Source organism: Poecilia reticulata, chromosome 19 (genome assembly GCF_904066995.2).
Source record: "Poecilia reticulata chromosome 19, P_reticulata-male-v2, whole genome shotgun sequence".
In the NCBI taxonomy this organism is placed as follows: Eukaryota; Metazoa; Chordata; class Actinopteri; order Cyprinodontiformes; family Poeciliidae; genus Poecilia; species Poecilia reticulata.
In genome coordinates, this window is record NC_088848.1 from 20,172,877 (window position 1) to 20,197,428 (window position 24,552).

At 40.9% G+C, this 24,552-nt stretch overlaps 1 protein-coding gene across 1 annotated transcript in view; it reads right to left on the minus strand.

Moving 5' to 3' along the window:
- cacna1g (calcium channel, voltage-dependent, T type, alpha 1G subunit) overlaps positions 1-15,117 on the minus strand; it is a 272,134-nt gene extending 257,017 nt beyond the window's left edge. Inside the window, exons 1-2 of the mRNA XM_081600550.1 lie at positions 14,773-15,117; positions 11,886-12,220 (exon numbers count right to left, since the gene is read on the minus strand). Of these exons, the coding sequence (XP_081456676.1) occupies positions 11,886-12,210 (325 nt within the window). The 5' untranslated portion in view covers positions 12,211-12,220; positions 14,773-15,117. The remainder of the gene's footprint in view (positions 1-11,885; positions 12,221-14,772) is intronic.
- Positions 15,118-24,552: the final 9,435 nt, after the last annotated feature.

A 24,552-nucleotide genomic window follows, 5' to 3' on the forward strand; every position in this document is an offset into this window, starting at 1 on the left:
TGGTGCACTGAAAGGATATGATAATTTAGTGGTATGGCATAGCAAGGCAACACAAAGGCTACTTCTGGACAGGAATAGGTGGCAGTGCTTTTTATAATCAGTAGCTTCCTTTTGGAAAATGCTATAGATATCTGGACAATAATGTTTGAAAAGAACCGCTTATTATTCCCATGCAGTTGCTGTTTTTATAGGCTTGCACTTTTAGTCATTTACGTTATATGTTGACCATGCTTTCACAAAATCCGATTTACTCATCATGGTGCTTACAAAAACTTTTGAAATACTTGATGTCATTTAATTCTCTGAAACCAAAATTTCTGGACAACACCCATAGTATAAATCTAAAATGGTTATATTTTATGTAGCAAAAATATAACCATTTTTGCTGCATATTGCATAATTCAGGGGTGAAGATGGCCAGACTGCAGCCTTCCTCTCTCTCTGAACTGCCAGTTCTGGTAGCTTCAGGTGGGTGGTTTAATGGGTTCGTGGCTGAAAGTCAATGCTTCAGCGGCGGAAATCAAACAGAGCTGTGATTTATGGGAGCATTAGGGTTTTTCTATTCACAACTCAATAAAACACAAGGGCATTTTGAACCAGTAAATCTATAATTGGGATGTTTATTTCTCCATGCCGTTTGTGAGATTTCTTTGAAGCCTAATCCATTAGCAGCCGAATTTAAAATTGATCCTTATTGTCTTTGCAGATGTGCCTTTTCACAAAAAAAAAACAGGAAAATGAAATATGGCCAGGACAGAAACGCAGCAGCTCTGAATGTTGTTTACTGTTGTGTTCATCTTTTGCAGATGGCTGCAGGTAGCGGGCTGACCATAATGACGGGCTTTTCTTTTGTGTTTAAGTTGTTGAACAAAGATTCCTCATTAAAAACAGACTTCACACTGAGTTGTCTACTCACGCCAGTGTAAGTGCCGTCTCAGCCTCACTTCCTTTCATTTTCTCTCCTCTTGGCAACTCTTTCCAATTGTCACTTCTCTTACTCATGAGTAATTTGCACTTTCGGCGAGGATGAATGACTAACCCTCACACATACAGTTTGTTGACGCTTCTCTATCAGTGTCTGGAGTCATTTCAGCACCACATACTTCAAGTTCCACAGTTTACTTTAAAAACATCTCTCTGCCCATATATTCATGTTGACTATATATGCTAGTGTCATAAAATAGTGGTTGCTCACTAACAGATTTCTTCTGGGTTTTTTTTTATAATGGGTCAGTTACGTTGCAAGGTTAGAAAGCATCACCAGTATTCAGCATCTCATTCAAATTAAAGTCTGAACTTAAAGGTGTCTCCTCTGTGTGTAGATACTGCAAATTTACCAAGAAGGTAACCAATTGAAGCTAATTCATGATTTAAACATGCAACATTTTGCATTGTCCAGGAATACAGTGTCATTTTATGGCAAAATCAAGTAACTATATTACCATCAGTTATAAAAATGCAGTATATGACAAATGAAGTGAAATAAATTTTACTTTGTAATCTAACGCCTTGAAATTGGACTTTTGTCTCTTTAAGAAACTCTTTCTGAAGCTCTGTCTTGAAGAGGTCATCACCCTTTAACAACGTTTTTACCAGCGTTCCATTGAGAAGTTGCTACTATAAGAGCTCAGCAGATGTGCAGTTCCACCAGGTGTTTGCTAATTGCTGCTGGCTAGTCTGAAGGAGCTGAATGGAGGCGCTGCGGGAGAATGCTGCTCTGTGAGGTAGAAGCTTGGAACCTGGAGGAGAATGAATGGTTGCCATGGAGTTCAAAGGATTTCTCAAACATGCATGAAAGAATCAAGGCAACACTCCAGGTATGTTTTTGATGAGAGAATAACACCATAGCATGATGTAAAGCTTAAAAAAGTCAATTTTACATAACATTGCCTTTTTAAGACTTTCAAATAGGACTTAGTTGGTCAGATAGCTTTTTAGCATTTAGCCTTCGTCAATAAAATCATCATTTTGAGAGCTATTTATCTAGTTATCTTTCACTTAAAAGTACAAGAATAGGGCTTAAAGTTTAATGTATCAAAACATGATCCTAATAATTAAGATCAACATTTCACAGGAATGTTATTAAGAACCTCTTGTCAGGAGGCCCTGCTGGGACTAGATCCACATTGACAATAATCTAAACAAATCCCTTGCAAATAACACTAAGAGCTGAATGCAACAAAGACTTCCAACCGCAACAACAAAGCCCTACACCTCCTCACACGCCTCCATAACGACCAGCTCCAGCAGTAGTTGGACTGCGCTCATTAGAGCTGCTTGGTCTGCAGTTATGTAAGACGTAGTCCTGCCACTTAGTTTCCATCTTAGTAACCGTGCAAAGTGGCATGGAGGCAGGTTACTATTCCCAGGATCTAACAGATCAAACAATATGATGTTCAACACTTAAATTATGTTGGAACTGTGCAGAAGTTCCAACATAATTGGAACTTCTGCACATTTTAAAGAAATGTAAGTTAAAGAAACTTACATTTCTTTAAAATGTACGTTTCTTTACATTTTAAAGATACTTTAAAATGTAAAGTTTCTTTACATTTTAACATTATGATGTCATTACAGTACATTTTTCCCCAGTCCAACATCACATAAAATCCTGCGTGCACAGTTTGCTACTGTATAATATATTTGCATTTGTCATTTTCAAAACTGAAAAATATATTGTAGAACAGAATTATAGCATGAAAAAGATATTGTTAGAACAAGTTTTAACCAGATATGATTTATAGTGGAGAAAAAGGTTTCTGTCTCTGTTGGCTTAAATGTTGCCTGTTCATCGTCAAAGGACGGCAAATCAGATTCATTGATACATCTATAAACATTTTCATAAATCTGGTGGAAAAAAAAAGGGAAATGAACATTTCTCCTTGTGCGTACATCGTTTTAGTCATAAAAGTACACAGAGTTTTAATGCATATGGGTTTTGGACTAGGAGGACTGTGCCTGAGCCAATTTTGGAGGCATCATACATGGACTGAGTTATTAGCTTTGGTTTTGGCTGAATTCAAGTCATTTTAGGGCCAAACTTCTTTTATGAGCTGACTTTTGATTCTGTTTAGATGGATCAGACATTTCTAATGAAGGAGTAGAAGGATCAAACCGGCGAAGATTGATAGAAAGTGCATTTTGCCTTTCGTTCCTTCCATTTTAGGAACATAAAAAAGGAAGATTGAAGTACGAGGTGGAGCCTGAGAGAATGAGCTCTTCTCAAAACTGCACTTCTGGAGACTTTCCGTCAGAGTGATATAAAACGTTTTAGTCCTTGGAAGACCTCTTATGAATTATAGCATCTCACAGCAGATCCAAAAGGACACCAGTTGTTCACAGCCTCTCTGAGTGAGGCTGTGAACACCCAGCTGGTTTACACACCCAATTGATTTTAACCAATCCAGTTGGGTTGTAGTATGCACCCAATTGGTCTGATAGGAAACCTGGAGCTGGGAAAAATATTTGTAATTTGAAACATTAAATATTGTTAACCTCTTCTATTAATTACAAAGAATTAGGAACTAGTAACAGTTGAGTTGCATCATGCTGAGTCGTAATGAAACTGAGTATGTACTGATGGCATTTTTTATGCTGTATGTATAGCGCTAGATACAAATGATAATCAAAGTCAAGTTAAGTTCATTTGTAAAGCCCAAAATAAACATTACATTGCAGCGGCAAAAATAAAGAGAAGTAGTGGAAAGTTCCAGTTCAGACTAGAATGATAAACGTTCTAGTAATGAATAATCAAAGGCAACTCCAAACAAATGAGGTTTCAGCCTTGATTTAAGGAAAGTGTTTCAGCAATTGTGCAAGTTTTCTAGACGTTCACTCCAAAGAATGGAAAAAGAGTTCTAGTCTTATGCTTTATTAAAAATACAATGTCTAAAATTACATATTTATTGGAATTGCAGCAATTGTACCGTTATTATAATTACGACAAACCTTTTGAATGTTTCCACCAGTCTTTGAGATTGGGGGGGCTCTTTGCCATCCCCCTAATCTTTGGACTCCTCTTTGAACTCTGTCTGGGCGACCAAAAAACCTTCTGAGAAACATCCATCCCAAAAAACCTTCTGAGAAACATCCATCCCAAAAAACCTTCTGAGAAACATCCATCCCAAAAAACCTTCTGAGAAACACCCATCCATTCAATTTCACCAGTCCCTTTTTCCAGCAGTCATTGGGCGAGAGGTGTGGTGTGCCCTACACGGGTTGCTAGTCCAGAAGACATATAGTGCTTTATGATTTAAAATTTGAAGTCTTAGGGGATTTTTGGCTCAACTGTAATCAGTCATAACCCTAAGCAGGGTATGCCAACAGTACCACAGGGACAAAACCCATGTCTCACTTTCCACACATTTTACAATTGCGCACTGCTATGTGTCCATGTCTCCTACGATCTCCCAACAAAATAAAGTGTACCTTGTGCATGTAATATGACAAAATGTGAAATGGTTTGAAAACGTTTGCAAGCAACTCGCACACGCAAGTCACATCACCTGGAGAGAAACACGGACTCACGACTGAAATTACTAAAAACAGTCTCAGTAGACTTGACTAGATGACCTCTTGGTCAAAACCTTTTGGGTACATAAGCAGAGCTCATCTGAGCCTCTTGGCCAGTTAAAGCAGAAACATACTTCACCGAGGGAATCTGGAAAACCTACACACGGTTTGAAGCTCCTTAAACGCAGCCCCGTCACCCTTCACCTACGTTGAGAGAAGTTCAGAATTAAAAACCGAGATCAAACTCGATGAGGTTTTAAAAGTCTCCGAGGAGCTGAGAGAGGGGCTACGGGACGCAGCAGCAGCAGCAGCAGCACAGAGGGAGACTGTGAAAGTAAAGTTTTTGGCGAGTAAACTCCTGCTTTCTCAAGTCTTAAAAATGCTCTCTGAAATCCCACTCGGCTCTCCAACTGAGCCTATTTTCTCCCTTTTTTCTTTCCCCCTCGCTCCTGCTCTTTTTTCTCTCTTTCTCCTTGTTCTTCCTCCTTCACTCGGTTTGGAGGCTGTCAAAGACGCCACACACGCACACACACACACACACAAATACACACCTCTTGGCTCTTTTTCCAGAGGAAGAAAGAAAGAAAAAATGGTAACGGGTTAAGAGGCAAGAAAAGATGAGGGGAGGGCCAGAAAACATATTATGCTGATTAAGTAAGTGTTTGCTTCAACCTTCATTACCTGAAAGCCACAGCAGAGCCTTGAGCTGCAGAGCAACATGAGCCTCTGCTTTGCAGATATACAGTACACAGCAAAGGTTTCCATTCCTATTTTCACACTCAAGACATTTCACACAATAGAACGACAGAAAGTAGTGCATAATTGAGAAGTGGAAGAAAAATTTCTTTCTCAGGGAAAACTTTTGCCATGTAGAGCAATGATCCCCCACCCAAATGTCCTGTTACATGTCTCACTGCTAAAGTTCAAATGATTTAAATGAACTGGTCACTAGCAAGTGTCTGTAGAGTTTAATGACTTGTTGAAGAATCATTAGCATCAGGTGTGGTGGAGCAGGAAACATGAAGAAAGCTAACCCTACACACAGCGGTGACAACATCATGCCATCGGGTGTGTCACACCTGGTGGTTCGGTAGATTGGGGAACACACTTTCACACAGTACTGTGTCAAACGAACCAAACCCTTTGAAAAACCTGTCCCCTTCCTCGTCTGTGGTGGTGCTGAATCAAGAGTTGTCGAAGGAAGCAACACAAAAACCTCTGAACAAGACAGTGAGTGCAACTTTCTTCTTCTTAAAATGTAAACAACAATGGAGTGGCATCAGACTTTAGCGGTTGTAGGATTTCTCTAGTCTTTGGTAAAAGACCAGGAGCCATTCCTCTCACTAGCTCTAGACTCACACATTTGTTTTGGTTGTATTTACCCAGAATTCACTGAACTATAGTTGCCTTCCTGATTTTGGAGCGCACTCCTGTCTGCTAGACATTCACATGCATATGAACCACATCAGAGTTCACTTTGTAGGCGGACAAGAGTTCACTCTTCTGTCAGAGTGCGATTGTGCGTTCATACCTCCCCGAATAAACCGGACTTTCTATGCAAAGAAACTAGTTTGATTAAAGTGGATGAAGCAGGGCTGGTGTGAATGCACCCTTAGTGAAGTGCAGTGAGTTATGTGTTTGACATGTAAAAATGTATGGTATGAATGGTTTTGCAATGTTCAGCACAAAAGAGAGTGAATTAGAACCAATTGAAAAACAAAGCCAGGAGCAAATTTAACTCAAATTGACCCACACCCTTGGGAGTTAGACTTTAACGTGACGACAAACACCTCCCATGGCCAGGTGTCCTCCCTCTCTGTTGTGTGCTGTGTAATCTTCGGCTTGGATCACTGTGAGCGAAAGGATACAGAGCACAGGACTTGTTGCCAAAGTCCCCTCCTCCTCCTCCGTCTTGGCACGACATCCAGTTCCCCGCCAGTGAGGAGACACCTACGGGAGTCCTGTGGAAGTGTGTGTGTGTGTTTGAGTGTATGCCTGTGTATGTGAGAAAAGAGCTGGTTACACAACCTCGCTCTCGCTCTCTTTATCATCCACAGATTCTGCAGGAATCGTTGGCAAAACCAGCACACAGGCAACGTGTTGGGCAAAACATCACTCAAAGCGCGCACCCCCGGGGGTCTTCAATTAGACTCTAAATACCTCACCAAGCATCGAGGGGTCTTAATTACTTCAGACTGTTGAGAAAGACAGCGGACCGGCTCAAGCCGAGGGCTTACCGAGGATATGCCTGTTTAGAATAGACTCTAAAGCCTGAAATCAGAGGGGCTTTCCTGTGCTGTTGGTCTAGAGCTACAGACAGAGGAAGCCCTCTCTGTGCATCAGAACTGGCTGCTGCTGCTGGTGTGCTGCGGATGTATTTATAGCTGGGGGGCGAGCGACTACTGCAGGATTAATTCTTGAAGCAGAGAGCGCCGAGAGAAGCAGAGGCAGCAAAGGTCCACGGATCAAGTGGGGAAGAGTTAAAAATATAGCTGAGGCTGCGTGTATTTGCTCTCTTGGATACAAAGCGTTGGTTCGCAAACAGACCAGGGTGCACAAACATTCAAGTTTGTGCAGACTCAAGAGAGATCCATCGATCAGCGTTACGAGTTATAAAATCAACGACCTTTTCCTAAATCAGCAAAGAAAGGCATTAAAGGCCAAACTGGAAGAGGCGAAGCGTCAATGCAAGGAACACCAGAGCAAACACAAGTTTGTATTTCTGGCCTTATTAGGGAATCATATTAATTTCTTTTTACTCTGCAACTCAAACTGAAACTCAATACACACCTTAGCCCTCAACCTGACCAAGGACCCAAAACTGACGGTGCAACTCAATCGGGACCAGGTTTGGTCCTCAAAAGGACTGGTTTTCAAAACGTCAGAGGACTGCAACAGCAGGAGTAAACAAGACACAGACTCCCATCTCTCTCTGAGACACTCTCCAGTTAATTGTGGGAGCTTCCAAGGTGGTCCCGGACCAGAAGTAATAAACAGTCCCTTCTGTGACTTCTGAGTGGGAGGCACCCCAACAACCAAGGACGTGAGGAGGACCACGGTACTGGATCCTGATCAGTTGCTCAAAATATTGAATCGGTTTCAAGACATTTTATGGAAATAGCGAGGCTTATCTGGAAATCACTGTAGAGTCGAAATGTACTAATCAGTTTCTTAGGTTTATCTTAGAAGGGGATGAGATGGCTTTGTTTGCAGCAACGGAGGTAAAGCAATCATAAAACTAAATGAGAAGAAACTAAATTATATTATAGAATCAAATTATGAGAGAAAACAAGACTCTTTACAAGAGGTTAGATTTATGTCCAGTCATAAATAATCCCAAGAGTCACAATCCATTCAACTCTAGCTGTCAATAGGCAAAGCAATGCCTTAGACAGGTTCACTAGTCTACTACAAGGTTCTCATTCATTCCAGTAAAGTCCAGTGCAATCATATTTTCAGATTCAGAACAAATAAATAGTCTACCTAAGGTTGCTTTTTGGAAATGGCACCAGAGAAAGTGGACGGAATTATTCAGTCCCTGTAGGCCACGCTTCCAAATGTTGAGCAATTACAACCAAAGCAAAGAAATGCTTAAGACATTTTAGTGTTGGGAAAGATGTTATGACAGTATTCCTCACGGGGTTGTTTACAGTGTACTAAATTTCCAGCAAGCTTCGAGTAGATGCACTACACATGTTACTGCCAAACGTTAGCGACAGGGTAAAATCAGATCAAGTCGTTTCAAACTTCAAAGTCCACGCCTCCATAAAGCAATCATTTCTCAATAGCCAAGGGTCCAGATCCTGCGTACAAAGCAAAGCGTAGAACAATGGGCTGGTTTTTACAAGGCTAATCGTTTTATGTCTAATGGTAAAAAGCTGTCCAAGAAATCGCAGCAAACTGCTTCGAATCATTGCAACAATCACTCAACAGGAACAAGCACAAGGTGACACTGGAGAGACTCAACTACCTTTTAGCAGGAAGAAACTTCCAGAAACCAGGCTTAAGATATACCAAAACTGGTAGATTGGTAGGAGTACAGGAAGGGGAGTTGGTCAAGCAGGGTGCCATTGAAATTCATCCAAACCTGACAGAGTCAAGAAAGGTTTAGTTATCCCCTCATGCATTTATTATCTAGCTAATTAAGACAATATTTCATGTCTTTATCAAACATTATGTTGAAGTGGTAACTGACCTGGGGACAACTTTAGCAACTGCACAAACTGTAAAGATACATTCACATGACAGGTTTCAGTAGAAATCTCTTGGAGTTAAAAACCCATAATTTCTAAGTAATGTGACTAAAAACCCAAATCTGAAGTAATCTATATTCTTAATAAGACTGCATTGTACGGTCCATACACAGGGCTCTCTGTGGGAAGGCTGCACCAACAAATTAAATGTTTGAGAATCCCAGACTTGGATAATAGTATCATAGATTGCCTCTACTCCCTGCGGAGGCCACTGGGCTCTCATGTAAGACCTTTAAAGATTTGACATTTGCAGACATGGAAATCAGCTGTGATCAGTGCCAGACTGAGCCAGATCACAAAGAAGAGGGTGCGGGGGGATGAGTGGAGAGGGCAAGGGAAGGGAAATGAAGTCTGGGAGTGAGAGTATCAAGTGCGAACGTCAGCGTTGTGGACAACGTTCCTGGAGGAATTTGAGGAGGAGGACAGTTTGACTGTGTCTCAATTAAAGCAGTGACAAATGAGGAAAGACGAGCGGGGGGCGGGAGGGAAGACGGTGAGATGTAAAGCAGGAGACAAGGCAGAGGGGATGGGATGGATGTGTGAAGTGATGGATGTATGGGCAGGACAGCGGAAGTGTGGGAGGGAGGCAGACAGGAACGAGACGAACAGAGGTAATCTGAGGGACAACAAGGCTGCTGTCTGAAACCTTCAGAACGAAGAATCATCAACCAAGCAGTGGCAACTGATTTGATCCAATATGGACTTTGGACCAGATACCAACATCATCCAACGACTGGACCCTCCTCCAGCTGTGGCTGAAAGGTCTATCAACTGATCCAGAAGAAGTGGTTCTCCATTGTGTTCATCTGCACAACCTTCTTCAGGAAGGTCGACTGAAATATAGATAACCTTTCAAGCAATACCTGCGCAGGATATGTAGAATTTATAAATGCTCAAGGTTACTGGGACGGTTACTGCTATGCAGGAATAGCGTATTTTTAAACACCCACTTTTTTTAGCCACTAACATTTATCATAGTCAGTTTAATGAGAGAAAATGACTGTAGTTTGCTGTACGGAAAAGAAAGTAAGAGGCCTAACCTTCCCCCACCTGTTGCTGCACATTGTCAGCTGGATAAAATAATGATACTACACTTTTCTAGAAATCCAAATCAAATATTATCATTTTAGTAGCAGAAGGATGCCTTTATGTGTCACTGGATCATGTTATATGCTTATATTTTACATTTGTGTAAATATCACCTTTTTTTTTTCAAAGAAATTATACCACAACAGTTTATAGTGTATAGTTTGCACTCAACAGGAAAACTTTGACACAATATATCAGTATTTAAAAGGTAGCAAAAACATAAACAGCAGCTGCTTTTGCCAATCATAGTAATGGTGCTAAAATGCAAATAAAAAGGGTTAAAAAAGTTTTTTTTTTTTAATTCCACAATTGTATGAAAAAGATTCCAGTGTTATTTTATTTCTTTTTTTGTTGTTTTTTGGGACACATGTCAATCTCTCATGTGCACATGTGGCACAAACCTGCCTCTGCACAGGAGCAGCATACTGTTAAAGGTAAGTCTAGATGAATTACACCAAGTATTTTTGCTACTGAATTTCAAAAATTCTATAGCAATGTTTTACACACTAGCAAAACTACAGAGTTAGCAAAACTAGGTTCATTAGTCTGTTGTGCTCCTTTTTTTTCCCCTTAGTTCATATGTATTAGCTCTGTAGCTAAAAGGATATTGAAGGATCTACAACTCCCTTATGCTTATGCCTTGTCTTGTAAATGCATATAGCGCTAAACGTATGGCAACAAATTGCAAAAGTCAAACCAGCTGTGACTGTGTTGCTTATTCATAGTCGCTAATACAACACAGAGGGGAAACGGCACTAATTCTTTATGTGAAAGGATTCTGGGTTAGAAAATGTGAGTATTTTCTGGATATTTAATTCACTATAAATGTATATACGTGAATTATCTTAGTTTCCAACTATGAACAAAGAAAAACAATCTCTTTCTTCTTTGCAGAGCTGTACACGTATGAATCAATAATACACCTTGGCAGCAGAAACGATTCAATAAGCCTGTGTGTCTTCGATGGTTGCTATTAACCCCAAGGAAAGGCTCAATAAACAAGCGGGGCAGGTATCAGTGATCTAATTATAACAGCCGCGCGCTGCAGGAACTGTCACAGGAAGTCAGAGGGTTTTCTTCCCTGACACTCGTTAAGAGTAATCAGTTGGAGGTTCTGAGGAGCAGCAGCACTGGAGAGCATGACCGGAGGGCCGAGGTGTGTGCACACATTAGACCTGAGCTGACTGGGGCTTTGGCAATGGGACATTTGGGATCCCAAAGTTTCGGCAGCTCAAAACAGGGATTTACTGATTTTAATAAATGGGTGATTTGCAAAAGCTGTTTTTTCTTTATAAATATATATATTTCCAGTAAAGCACTATCCCACATCACATATGAGGCTATTTGTGAACCAACACAATATTTTGAAACAATAGTGTCTTATTGCTAACATAACCCTTGATCCTCAGAACAACAAAAGGAAACGCTAGCATGTTTCATGTGTATGTTAAGCACCTAGCATAGCTGATATAACCTTTGTAGTCTCATTGAAAGTTTGTTGGTCTGTTTTCATGGAATCAGACATTTCTGGAACTTCAGCTCAGTTCACCCTTTAGTCAGTTTATACCCTCATTTCCCCCCCCCCATTTTGTTTAACTCCGTTATTGGAATGGATTATCACAAAGTCTAATCGAAAAGACCTGCAGTTTATTCTCATTAGCAACAACAAGCAAGAAAAATTTTGGAGAAATGGCATCGTCGTGTAAACAGAGGCAAAAAACAGTTTGTAGTCAAAATCTATTATGACTTGAAAACATAAAAAAAAAAAAAAAAAAAGTGTCCCAAAACTGGTTTGTGCCCCAGGGGCCCGCATCCTATTACATATGAGCAAGACTGCAGCTCCAAAAAACCCATCTACCCCACGCTGACCACAACTCCAGGCAGAGCACACACACAATCACACACACTCCGCTGGTGGTTCCATCACTTTAGAAGTGATGGAACCAAGTTGAGAAGAAGTTTCTTACCTTCCGCAGGTGTGACTGAGCAGACTTGGATCTTTTGTTCTAAATTTAAAACAAAAAAAAGGATATGGGTTGCAGACCATTTTGAGACACCAGCTCCGGGGGCGCGTGGTTTGTTTCAGGTAGAAGAAGACCACGGGGGCCAGCGTGGGGTAGGGCAGGCTCTCCCCGCCGCCGTGCGTGGAACCCTCGTCCCCGGTCACAGAGATCCCGTCGGGCGCCGGAGACGCCGGCTCCATCACCAGCTCGCCGCCACCACCGACACACTCCATGGCTCCCGTTCCCAGCCCGGACAGGTCGTTCAGCCGGATGAAAGTCCTTGGCAGAGAGGAGCGACCCTCTGAGCCCCTGGCGTCGGGGAGCGCGGAGACACTTCCCCCATCCTCGGCCATCACTCAGCTCCTGCGGGTGATCAGATGGTGGACGATTATGTGTGAAATTTCAACCTACTGAGCCGACTTTATGAAATAAATAATAATAGCTTCGTTTTGTATTTGCACAGGTAGCTTACACTACCTAGTCTAATTTGCTAGCATTAGTTTTGTTAAACTAATGCTAAAGTCTAACTAGAAATGAAATTTCAATACATTTACAGTCTGAATGTAAAGAAGGAATGCAGATTATTTTAGAAACGCTAAAAAAATACATTTTGGAAGGTATTGTATATTAGTTAAAAATAATTTTAACCTAACTTAGTAGCAGATGTTTCTTTAATTAGCCAACAGTTCTTGTTTTTCCGTCATCTGCAGGTCCAGGAGAGAGCAGTGAGACTGACATGCTTATGGATTACACTATGACAGAATGCAAAGTGGAGAAAGCACCAGCCAAGAGCATATCAAGTAACATTGTGCCTACATATTTCAGTTTCCCAAGCAACATTTTCTTTTGAATATTCTAATGTGCAAGGGGGAAAAAAAATAATACATGAGCGAATAGGAGGGTTTCTGTGAATAAGTAGAAGTTCTGTTCCACAGAAAAATCTGCAAATGCTGAACCGCAAATGGGTGGGGATTCACTGTATGACATTTAAAAGGTTTTTCTTTTAAGACTTCTGGTTGAAAAAGTTTGCTTTTGAACAAAGGAATAAAACTTTGTCCACAACTTTAGCTGGCTTAGAAACAGCACTAATGCTAATGTCAAATTTGCTTGCAAACTCAGAGAAATCCTGAGTAGAACTGCAACTTTATCAAATTGCAGTCATCATGCATTTAGACATTTCACACAACCTCTTGGATTCAGCGTTTGATGGGTTATTAGCTTTGTGTCAGGTTTGATGTCTGGACCCTCATCTAAATCATTTTCGCAATAATTGTTAAGATTAAAACAGCATGTTTCCCTAACATAGTGCAACCTGTCATGCAGGTTGTCATGGATAAAAAAAATTATCTTGGAAAGTATTAAATATTTTTACTTATTTATAATTATTTCAATTTTAATCAAGTACATTTAGTTCCAAATCTGATATTGAACAATGATTTACATTCTCACTGGGAATTTATTTGGGTAATAATCGACATTTTTCCATGTACAGTGTCCACTCAGTCCAAAACATTTAAATGAATTTATTTTGAGGAAGATTTAGTATATATTTTTAGAAGCCATTACGTAAACCAAAACTGTTTCTAACATGTAATGTGCGGGAGCAAATGTGTAAGTTTATATCCAGCCTAAGGTACTTTAGCAACCATATTAGCAAGCTGAGCTTTCTAACTCGGAGTCAATACGCTCAGCCTCTAACGGTAGAAAGGAGGTTTACATTCCACCTTCTCAGAAAAGTTCTCAACAGTTTAAAACTTTTCAGCAACATCTTATGCCTTCTTCTACTTTGTCATTTATTTTTAGCAAGAACAAAATAAGTTTATACAACAATAATAATTAGCAAAAACTTAATCCAATTTAGTAGCTAGTTATACTGTAAGCAAAGATTTACGTTTTTATTTTTAATGTCCACATGAGTTCCATAAGCAAAGAGTATTACAGGTAATCTCTTTCTACACCGATGAACCACAACAGTGCAGTTATTTTTGTGGGTCTTCTGTCTCATCTGTCTCATTTCTTTCTCATTATGTTCCATTAAGCTTCAAATATAAGCTAAAGAAGTTAATGACTGAGAGAAAACATCAAACTGTATGAATAAAAGCATCAGTTACATTTTTTTTGTCCATTCTTCTGAATCATTAGCCTAGCCATGCATTAGCCTCGCTCAGGATTACGAATGTCAACGTTAACGGCATTGCCGCCTGCTGGCATGGAATAGGTATTGCAGCAGTTTTGACTGAACTTGCAGACTGTGCACAGAAACAGAGTCAATAAGGGTAGAAAAATATCTTAATAAAATACATATGCAAGTATGTAGCAAAGGCCTTGATTGAATAAGATTTTTTTAAAGAATTTTATTGTAGTTTGGAGCTAATGAGTTTGTTTAATTTCCATAATACTGACTCATAAAAAACTGCGTGCAACTTGCAACACCAATTTTACTATCTGCTACATAGATTTCATGTATGCAGAAAAGCAAATTAGCCTCAAAAATACTTTAAACAACCTCAATTCTAAACCACAGAATGGTTTGCTGAGAAATAATATTTTACTGTCCAAAATATGTATGCAAATCTTTGCATCTTATTATAGGTTCCACTTTGCTTTCATCCGTTACTTTACAGAGAATAAACAAATAAAATCATTTGTTCAAACGGAACTAATTTGTCTGTTTTTTTTTATATATATTGTTGCGCTCGTTACTGAGCCTCTGTCAATTCAGACAGTGCTGCATTCCTTTTCAACACAAACAAAGCACCGATCACCCGCAGTCCGTATTATCCGCTCCTACACTTAAGCAGCATCCTCACAATAAAACCTCCCATCATCATGTGTTGATTTAATGCATTTATTTTCGCAAAGATATACTGCTCGATTCGTCCTCTCTCTTTTTTTATTTTATTTTATTTTATTACCTGTAATGGACTCTGTAGATGTGCCAAAAGCGCGCTCTGTCATCACATGATCAGTTTCTGTCCAAGCCGTAAAGTCCGCACCAGCCTGGGGGAGAAAAAAACTCCATTTGCAAGAAAAAAAAAAAAAAAAAAAGAAAAAAAAAAAAGGAAAGATTAAACAAAGGAAAGGTGAACAACGTGTTGTAGGAAGACTAGGAAAAAAAAGAAAAGAAAAAACCAAACCAAAAAAAAAACAACAACAAAAAAAGCGGAGACCCTATCTTCTTGTGGGTTTGGTGCGTCAAGCGGAGCGTATATAGTTTCCAGGTGCTGCGCCGCGCCGCGCCGCGCCGCGCCGCGCCGTTCCGCGCCGCGCTCTGCTGCAGACGCGGTGCGCTCAGGCCCCGGTCTCCCCCCCCTCCCCCCAGGCCCCCCGCCGGCGCCTCTCCGGGAGCTCTCACCGACACCTCATGACCGTCTCATGTGGAGAAAAAAAAAACAAACAAATAAAAAAAAAAAAAAATCCCATTAAAGCTTTTTATTAAAATAATGACGCCGTGCGCAAACTTCCTTCTTCTCAGGACAAGCAGGGGAAAGCCTTCTTTACAAAAAACAGAGAGGAGAGAAATAACCAATCCCGGCTGGCTTTCCTCATTCGGGAAGAGAATCCAACACTTCCAGCCGCATCCAGACGTCGTTTTCCCTGCCCGCTGGTTCCTCAGCAGTTATGCATTCTTAAAAGATCCATGGAGATGCTGCTGCGCATCCTAGTCGTTGCGCACTGAAAGCCTCGCGCCCCCCCGGCGCCCCCACCTCCTCTCCTCCTCCGCTGTTGCTGTTGCGCACATGAAAGACCGGGTGCTCCTGCTCTCGCGCTGGTCTGCTCCAGACTGCACCGCTCGGTTCCGTCCATCCGCGAAGCTCTCACAGCTGGATCATGATGGGGGAGAGAGAGAGAGAGAGAGAGAGAGAGAGAGAGAGAGAGAGAGAGAGAGAGAGAAGGAGGAGTGGTGGTGGTGCTGGTGGGGTGTGTGGGTGTTCTCCAAAACTTCTCGCTCCCCCCCCTCCTTCACCCCGGCGCGCGGACGGCTCTGGGCCAATCGGAGCGCGCGGACTCTCGGAGCTCCCTCCTCTCCGGTCGGGCTGGGTTTGTCATTTGAAGTTCGAGCAGGGGCGAGAGAGAGAGAGAGAGAGAGAGAGAGAGAGAGAGAGAGAGAGAGAGAGAGAGAGAGAGAGAGAGAGAGAGAGAGAGAGAGAGAGAGAGAGAGAGAGAGAGAGAGAGAGAGAGAGAGAGAGAGAGAGAGAGAGAGAGAGAGAGAGAGAGAGAGAGAGAGAGAGAGAGAGAGAGAGAAGAGAGAGAGAGAGAGAGAGAGAGAGAGAGAGAGAGAGAGAGAGAGAGAGAGAGAGAGAGAGAGAGAGGTGAACGGGCGAAACAGCTGGAATCCTAATGTCCGCCGACAGCCAATGAGAAGCGAGGTAGTGACGGCATGCGAGGAGCGTCGCGGCGCGATTGGTGCAGAGGGATTTACGAAGGGAAAGTTTGAGGAGGGGGAAGAAGTTGCCGCACGTGGAAAACGAGAACTTCAAACTGTCTGAAAGGTGGAAAAAGTTAAAGAAAAAAAAAACGTCTCGGGTTTGTTTTTTTTATTATTCCTTAATAAACACGAAATTACCTCGAGTCAAATCTAAACCTTCGTAAAACTTGATTTTATGTTTCATGCTGAAGAGGAATGGATTTTCAGAAACTCAGTAAGAGCAATATTCAGTGATGAATTTGTTTCGCTTGATTTTTTTTTTTAATTTATTTATTTTTGCTCAAAAAAATTCTTATTCTTTGTAAGCCACTCAAAATAGCCAGCACGAGGCAAGCATCTGGTTCTATTTGTGCATAATTGTGAAGCGATAGCATAAAGTCACTCATTTTGGACGTGAACTGTCATTTTAAAGCCTCGGCAAACTTTTAAGTTTTAGGTCTGGAATTTTAAACTTCTGAAGACTTTTGCGAGCTATTATTATTCCATATCAGATTTTGTGTGGAGAAAAATAAAAGAAAGTTGATTTATTTGTTCACTTGTTCCATACGTGTGGAGCACAGGACTCTCTCTCTCTGTCTCTCTCTCTCAAACACACACACACACACACACACACACACACACACACACACACACACACACACACACACACACACACACACACACACACACACACACACACACACACACACACACTGCACCTAGTGGCCACTAGAGGAAGTAGTTTCCCCAGGCTGTTTGCATCTCGCGCGCTCTTCTCATACACACACGGTTAGATCCACAGCTGGTTTGCAAACTACAACACCCCGAGGCAGAGCTGCTCTTTCTACTTTTTTTTTTATGTGATAGCGGGATTTAAACCCTGCTGCATACACACTTCTAATCAGTCATTTGGAAAATTATTCACTACACAGCAGCAGTTTACTTTATTTTCATTACAGCGTATCATCATTGATCTGAGAGCGGCTGGGAGCAAATCGATGGCGAGGACCGATTTCTTTTTCATGGCGTCTGTTGCCGTCGTGCTGCGGCGGATATGAATCACCTGGGCTGGAAGAAGTGAAAAATTAAACAGGTGATCCAACTTTAAAAGAAAAACAGAATAAAGTTAATTTGTTACAAGTAATAAAATTAAGTTTATCCAAGTTGTCATGTTGAACAAATAAGTTTGACCAACTTAATTCGATAACACGTAATGTTTGTTTTTTTTTATTCAAGTTGGAGCTTCATTCTCTTTTTTCAGTGTATAGAGGGCGAAAAATCAGCCACATGACCTAAAAACAACCAAAACATAAAATAAAAAGTAGGTTATGTGGGGGTGGAGGTCGCATCAAGTTCTTCCTGCTAATCTTTTGAACCTCAGTTGGCTTGATCAGTTGGAGGAACACGTTGAGGAACTTCAGAAAGATACAAACAGGAGGGGAAGCTATAGCTAACGCCAGACAGGTTAGGAATTAATGATTATGTTTTCATTATTTATTAAATGTAATCAAGTTCTGATGTGCAATCGAAATCAGCCAACAGTAGCAGAGGGGATCGGACTGTTTTTCAAAGACAGACTTTATTTTTATTTTCTTGCGTTTTAAAGGGGCAGTATTATGTAACATTGACTTTTTGAGTTTCCATCATTCTATCGTCTCATTCCCTTATCATTCATGCATATTTGAGAAATCCTTTAATCTCCCGTGGCAACCATTCAGCTGTGCAAAACGCCTGGGTGAACCTAGCCCCGCCTTTAAGACTAAGATCCTCCTCAGCGCTTCCAAGCTTCCACATTACAGAACAGCTCTCCCCCCATGACTCCTCCCACAAGGCGGAGTTTCAGAAGAAGGAGGAGTTCTTAAAGCAACAGAGGACCAATTTCAAAACGTTAAACTACAAAGCAAAATTTCTTTTTAAGGCATATAGATATATACAGCATTTTTATAAAAACTGAAGCTACCATAGCTAACTGATTATGCTATAAAATGGTGCCTGGAAAACACATAATACTGTATCTTTAAGCAGGCCCTATGCAAATATTACAATATATTTTTTTGTTTTTTAAAAATAAAAAAACTCACGAGTGGAACCTCTGTATTTGTGTGCATCTGGTACAGCCATAAATCGTTTATGAGTGAATGTAGCACTAATTCTGGTCCCCCAATAGAACAGAAATATTTAGGAAATGTCTTGATGTGGGACGAAAAGGGAATTACAAAAACACTTGTCTGTAGAATTAAAATTCTTGACCTTGTGCTTAATTGAAAAAAAACTTAGAAAGTCCTTTAACCCCCTGCTGCACCAAGAGACCCTCTGCTGCCTTAAAACAAAGTCTGTATTCTTGGCAATGGCATGTTTAAGCTTTTTCTGCTAAATTTAATGACAGAAAGAACATTTTCCTTCCACTCAAATATGACCTTATACAGATCTCCAAAACATAATAATCTTAAGTGCACTTACAACCCATTTCCCCTTTCATCTGTTCCCAAAGCTATTAGTGATTTAGGGGGGAAATAGCGTTTAAAAATGCTGCCTCTGTCTGCTCAGATTCAGGAGCAACAGCCAGTCGCCCTCACGGTAATGAGAGGGAGATTTTTATAGAGGCAGATATCTTTGTTGAGGTTATGATAGATCATCTTGTCCCTACTTAACTTACCAAGAATGTAGTGATTAGCTGATCTGAGATCACGGTTCTCATGTCTTTTAATCTACGTAGTTTTATAGTTTGTTTAATGTCTCCCATGATGTCCATTTGGTTTTTGGTTGGACTCGAACGCAGACGGGTCAGAGGCAAAGATGTAAATTGAAGAGTTTTAGTGTAAAAAAAAAAAAAAAGCAAAGACTTTTTAACGTACTGGCATTAAAAAGAACAGAGTAACAGAAGACCCCAGTCAGGTTTAATGAAAAACGAGGAGCATAAGTGATAATAAATACAAGAGGAACTAAGTGAGCTAATCAGAGGGGATGTAGAACAGCTGTAGCAGAGAGGCAGCAGGGAAACTGAGGGATGCTAACTAATACAAAAGGAGCTGGACTAAAACTCAAAATAATCTAAAAAAAAGGGGGGGAGACACCTGAAACTAACAGAAGAGAATAAACTGAAAAGGAACAGAAACGAATCAAGAAGGAATGAAATAACATGGCAAGGTGTAAACTACAATAATGAACCCAGAATGAACCCAGAAATGATATGAAAGGACACACAGAACACCAATACCTGTTGACGATGAGAGCAATTGCGAAAATGCACAATTGTGGAAAATTCACGTTTTGCGCACATTGTAAAGGAAATGCAGCTTATGCGTCCGTCCGTCCATCCATCATTTAATTACTTTGTCCCTTCTCCATCAGCCCCAGGTTCACTGATGTCCTTGTCAACCAACTACAGCACAATCATCCATTTGTCAATCCATACATCCATACATCAATCCGTCTTTGCAGGTTCCATTCCCAAGATCAGCCTCTGAAAATCAATCTGCAATAAAGTCAGAGAGCCTCTGTGTCTGTACTTTCAGAAACGACGCCAAAACCTAATACCTCTGATCATTTTGAGTCTGGAAAAGTACAGAATCTGAACTTGAGAAATGCTTCGGAACTCTTCGCCAAGAACAAAACCGACGAAGGGGATGGATCAGACTTAGCATGGAAGAAGAAGAAAAAACACACAACACAGCTACAGCTCCTGCTGTCAAGTGTGAAACTAAGATTAGTATCAGTGAGCAGAGTGAGCGTAAGAACAATCAGAAGCATTTGCTTCAAATTCCAACGGGACGCTTAGAAGAAGGGTTTCAGCTTTACAGCAGCGTTTACAATGTGCAGTGACACAACCGACATTATTAATGATCCAAGAACATTTGTGATTCACATCAGTGTGCAGTCCATCATCCGCTGTATGCACAAGAAGGGAGTATCACAGGAAAACAACATGCTAGACGGTAATTTTCGGTTAATGTATGAATTCAATTTGTCCAGAGCGGGGGAGACGTCAACCCACCAAAACGGGCAGAAGGAAAACCGCTCAGTTGAAATGACTGTGTGTTGAAAATATGTCAGGCTGTTTCCTTTTAATCACCAAAATCAGCTGAAGTTGAATGTGATGGCTGCGGTTGCTGTGAGATCCAGGAAGTTATTTGCTTATGTTGTTCAACTCGGTGGTTCTTTAGCCAAGCAGCCCACTCTGAAATTAAGTGCCAGCAAGCCTGCACTCATTTAGAGCTGGCAAACGGTCATTTTCTGATGGATGATCAGGAAAAAAGACACTTTTTAAATATCAAAACAACCAAAAAAAAAAAAAGAATTCAGTACGTGTGTCATAACAGGAGTATGTGGGTGTGCTTTCACCACTTTTTGACTAACATAAGAAGGAAGAAAACACCCTGTCAACACATTTTGATTTTACTGTATACACACTCTGATTAGTTCAGAGAAATAAGTGACATCAGCTTTTCCACGGCAACACATCAGCAAGAGAGAGGTAGTGACAAAATAAAAGGGGCGACATGTGTTGCGAAATAACTAAAAGTTCAAAGTTCGGAACCTAAGCAGGCCTAAGAATGTTGGTAGTTCGAAGCACTGAAGAGTTTTTAACTCAAGACTACAGTCAATAGGATCAAAAATGCCTGAATAGCGAGAAGCAATGGTGATAATTAGTGGACTATTCTTAACGGAAAAGATGTCGCCGACATCCACTGGATGAATGTTGTCCAGTTGTTTTTTTGTTTATTTTTGGATTTTCCTCCTTTGTTGCCGTCACCGCGCCTTCAAAGGCAGGATGCTGGCAGGTCCTCGGGGGACAGCCCCACATGTTGGGATATCAGGACAACACAAACCAGCATGTCATCCTTCCAATCAGACTAGATCACTCTTAACACATCACACTTGGTATTAAAATCTGAAAAGATTATATACAGAGCTATCAAAGTAACCGGCACGTCCTTAAGATTGTCAGAAGGGGAAGATCAGGTCAGAAAACAGAAGAGAAATCTTGCCATGTGTACTGGGCTTAAGAGACGCAGTTGTTGCTGTCCATCTATTCTCCAAAGGTTGTAGAGTCTGTTGAAATTAATTTAACTGCTTGATCTGTTGGAGTCCATCAATTCACACTTGGTGGGAAACATTTAAGGCAATTGAAAATCTTCCAAGAAAGGAATCTTCCAGCAAATTCCCTATGATGTCAAATTGTCAGCCAGAGAGGGGCTTTGGTTGGATGGTTGGTTGGTGCAAGCTGCGTCCATGGTCAAAGACTCTCAACAATCAGGATGGGACTAGAGTAAAGCTAGGCCAAAACGACATGAAGAACCAAGACAATGATCCCAAATAGAGTCAAATCTACAACAGGGTTGGTGAAAAAGAAACAAAAGTTAAAGTCCAGACTTACTGATGGTTTAGTAGTCGTAAGACGCATCTATCCATTTTTTATATGTACTTTCCTTAGTACACCCTTCAACATAATCTCAAAAACTTTGGATCAAATCAAAATTTTAATTCAGTTCACATATTCACGCAATGATGGAAAACCCATAAAAAATTGACCCATTCTTCTTAGATTGTGAATAACTTTGCCATATTTTTGAACTGTGTCTTGTCATGTGTCTAGGTGAAAATCTTGGTGAAATCTTCAATTGTGTGTTCAGTAATGTACAACAGTCTTTTTTAAATAACATGCCCGTGCTTTCCCCCCTCAGAGATTCAAGTTTCTCTAGCTCAGCATTTTTGTTTTCACTGTGTCCAAGTCCAGCTTCATAGGGTTGACATGATTTGCGAACAGTTTCTCCCCGTTTTTATTTTGGGTCTATGCAAATCTTCCAACTGTTCTTGGAAACAGTACTTTAAGAAACCCAGTGACCTTTAAGATTTCTTTTTTTTATGAAAACTATTTTTTACAATCCTATAGTGTTAATGAGATCAATAATGATACAGGGAATCAATCTATGACATGTCTGCCTTTTTTTTACTTTGATACTACAATCCATCTTTTGGACTATTCACTCTGCCCAAAACATCCAATGGGTGTTTTTTGTTGCTACCCCTAATTACATACAAGTGTCGCCACAAAGCCAGATGGTTTCTTGTCGGACTTTAAGCTAGGGTACGTCAGTATTGAAGTTACCCCAAGAAAGGCTCTCCCCTTCTCACGCTGCTTTGGTTTTCTTCAACATTGCAAGAACAAGCATGTTGTGCAATTGACCAATTCAAATTCCCCTTGGGTGAGGGTAAGTGGGCACATTCTGCCATTGGTTGGTTGGATGGTTGGTTGGATGACTGATGTCAAAGTTAAGCATGTAGGCCCTCTAGTGTAATTTCTAGGCTACAAAGATAACATTTTTCATCAACTCAGTTCACATTCTCTAATTTACACGAACCCCGTTCACACCAAGTGTCATCTAAAGCAGTGGTCCCCAACCTTTTTATTACCGCGGACCGGTCAAGACTTTGAAAATTTTGCTGCGGCCCGGGGGCTGGGGGTGGGGGTAAACAGTCAGATAAGGCTTCTGCATATTGGTGTTCCCGCTAAATCCTGAATATGCCCAATTTGGGTTGTCTTGGCATTTTTATTGCAGCCTGTGGGGTTTTCCCTGACTGGGACTGTGAACACAACCTCTTGAATGTGACAGGTAGCCAATCAGAAAGAAGGTGCCGTAAGAACAGAGGGGAATCCTAAACAGCTGACATATCGTGCAACTGAGAGTCCGGTGGACATTAGAGATGATATGTGGAAATATTTATTATTAAATCTAAAGATCATTATTATGTTTATTCAATTAAAAATGTTAACTATGAAAAAACACAGTCACCTTAAAATGACTCCACAAACTATCACTATTGCTTCTACATCGTCATCCGTGTTTGGTTATTCTAAATTCCCGCTATGTTGGGGGTTTTGTGGATTATCCTCTGGAATTGCGATGTTTGTGACTGGAATCGGTTCGTGCTGCTCCTGCCTTGTGGCCGGAGACACGAACCAATCGAACTTGTTATTTTATCAGCTCTGTGGTCACAGAGGTTTGGAGAATCGGCCAACAATTCTTAAATCTTGCCGTCTAAACCAGACTAAAGACTCACAAGCTCTACTCATCTCCTCTCGACCACTACCCAAACGCTCTGACTCTGGTCGCCATGGTAACGTTTACATAACCCTTCAAAATAAGATACAGATGCGCCACAAAAACGGACATTTTACTTTCGTGAAAACTTTAACTCACGATAATGACTAACGGGAGCCCTGATCTTGTTTCTCTGCAACGAGACGGTCCCATCTGGGAGTGATGAGAGACAATTACACCCGAAGTGTTGCTTATATCCACAGCCTGCTTGGTCTCTACGTGGCGAAGCAGCTTGAAGCTTCATTTCCTCATTAGCAGCCGGTCGCCGCATGTTACGCAGAGCGGGCTTGTAATGTGGGACTCACCTACCGGTCCGGGATAAATCCATTCTCCTAGCTCTTCTCTGGGCCTTTTCTCCTTTGCAAAGAAACTTTCCGAAGACATCTGATCTGTTTCTTACTCATTTTGCTGCTTGTGGGCTCAATGTTGGCGAGCAAGTATCCGAGAGAATCCAGTTAAAGGATTTTCAAAATAAAAGATCCTCCAGACTCAAATAATACATAAAATGGAAATATTTAATTATTTCTTGCGCAACCCGGTGCCAATTGGTCCACGGACCGGTACCGGTCCACGGACTGGGGGTTGGGGACCACTGATCTAAAGACACATAACAAGCATGCATTTTCATTCTATATCCAATCTAATCATACAGAAGATTTCAAATTCAAGTGAAAATTTTCAATTCAATCCTGGCTACAAAACAACAGAGTCGAGTTGAGTTGACTATGCCAAGTAGCTAAAAAAAGGTAGCAACTCACTAACTTTACAGCAATTCCTCACACCGAGCAGGCAGGTGGAAAACATCAGAACATCATCCATCAGAATCTGGTTTAGTGTGAGCGTCCTTCTGCCAGGACCAACAGGGGTTTGAGAAGCATACACAGAAAAATACTCCAGAAGCACTGCATGTCAACGAAAAACGTTGACAGTTAACAGAAGTAGTAGCGTCTTTAAGTGGCTTCATCTGGGCGTGAAACGGGTATAAATAGATAAACTAGCAGCAGAACAATCAATGGGATGAAAACCAGAGAGCATACAGTTACTGGCTTTGTCAGGGTACATAGTAATTCTGTTTAGAGAGAATGTTAAGTAATTGGAAGCAATGCAGGCTTTTCCCTTCCAATGAGGTTTGACAGCTGAGATGTAACTTCCACGAAGAGAGAAAAACAAAAACGTAATCAAGC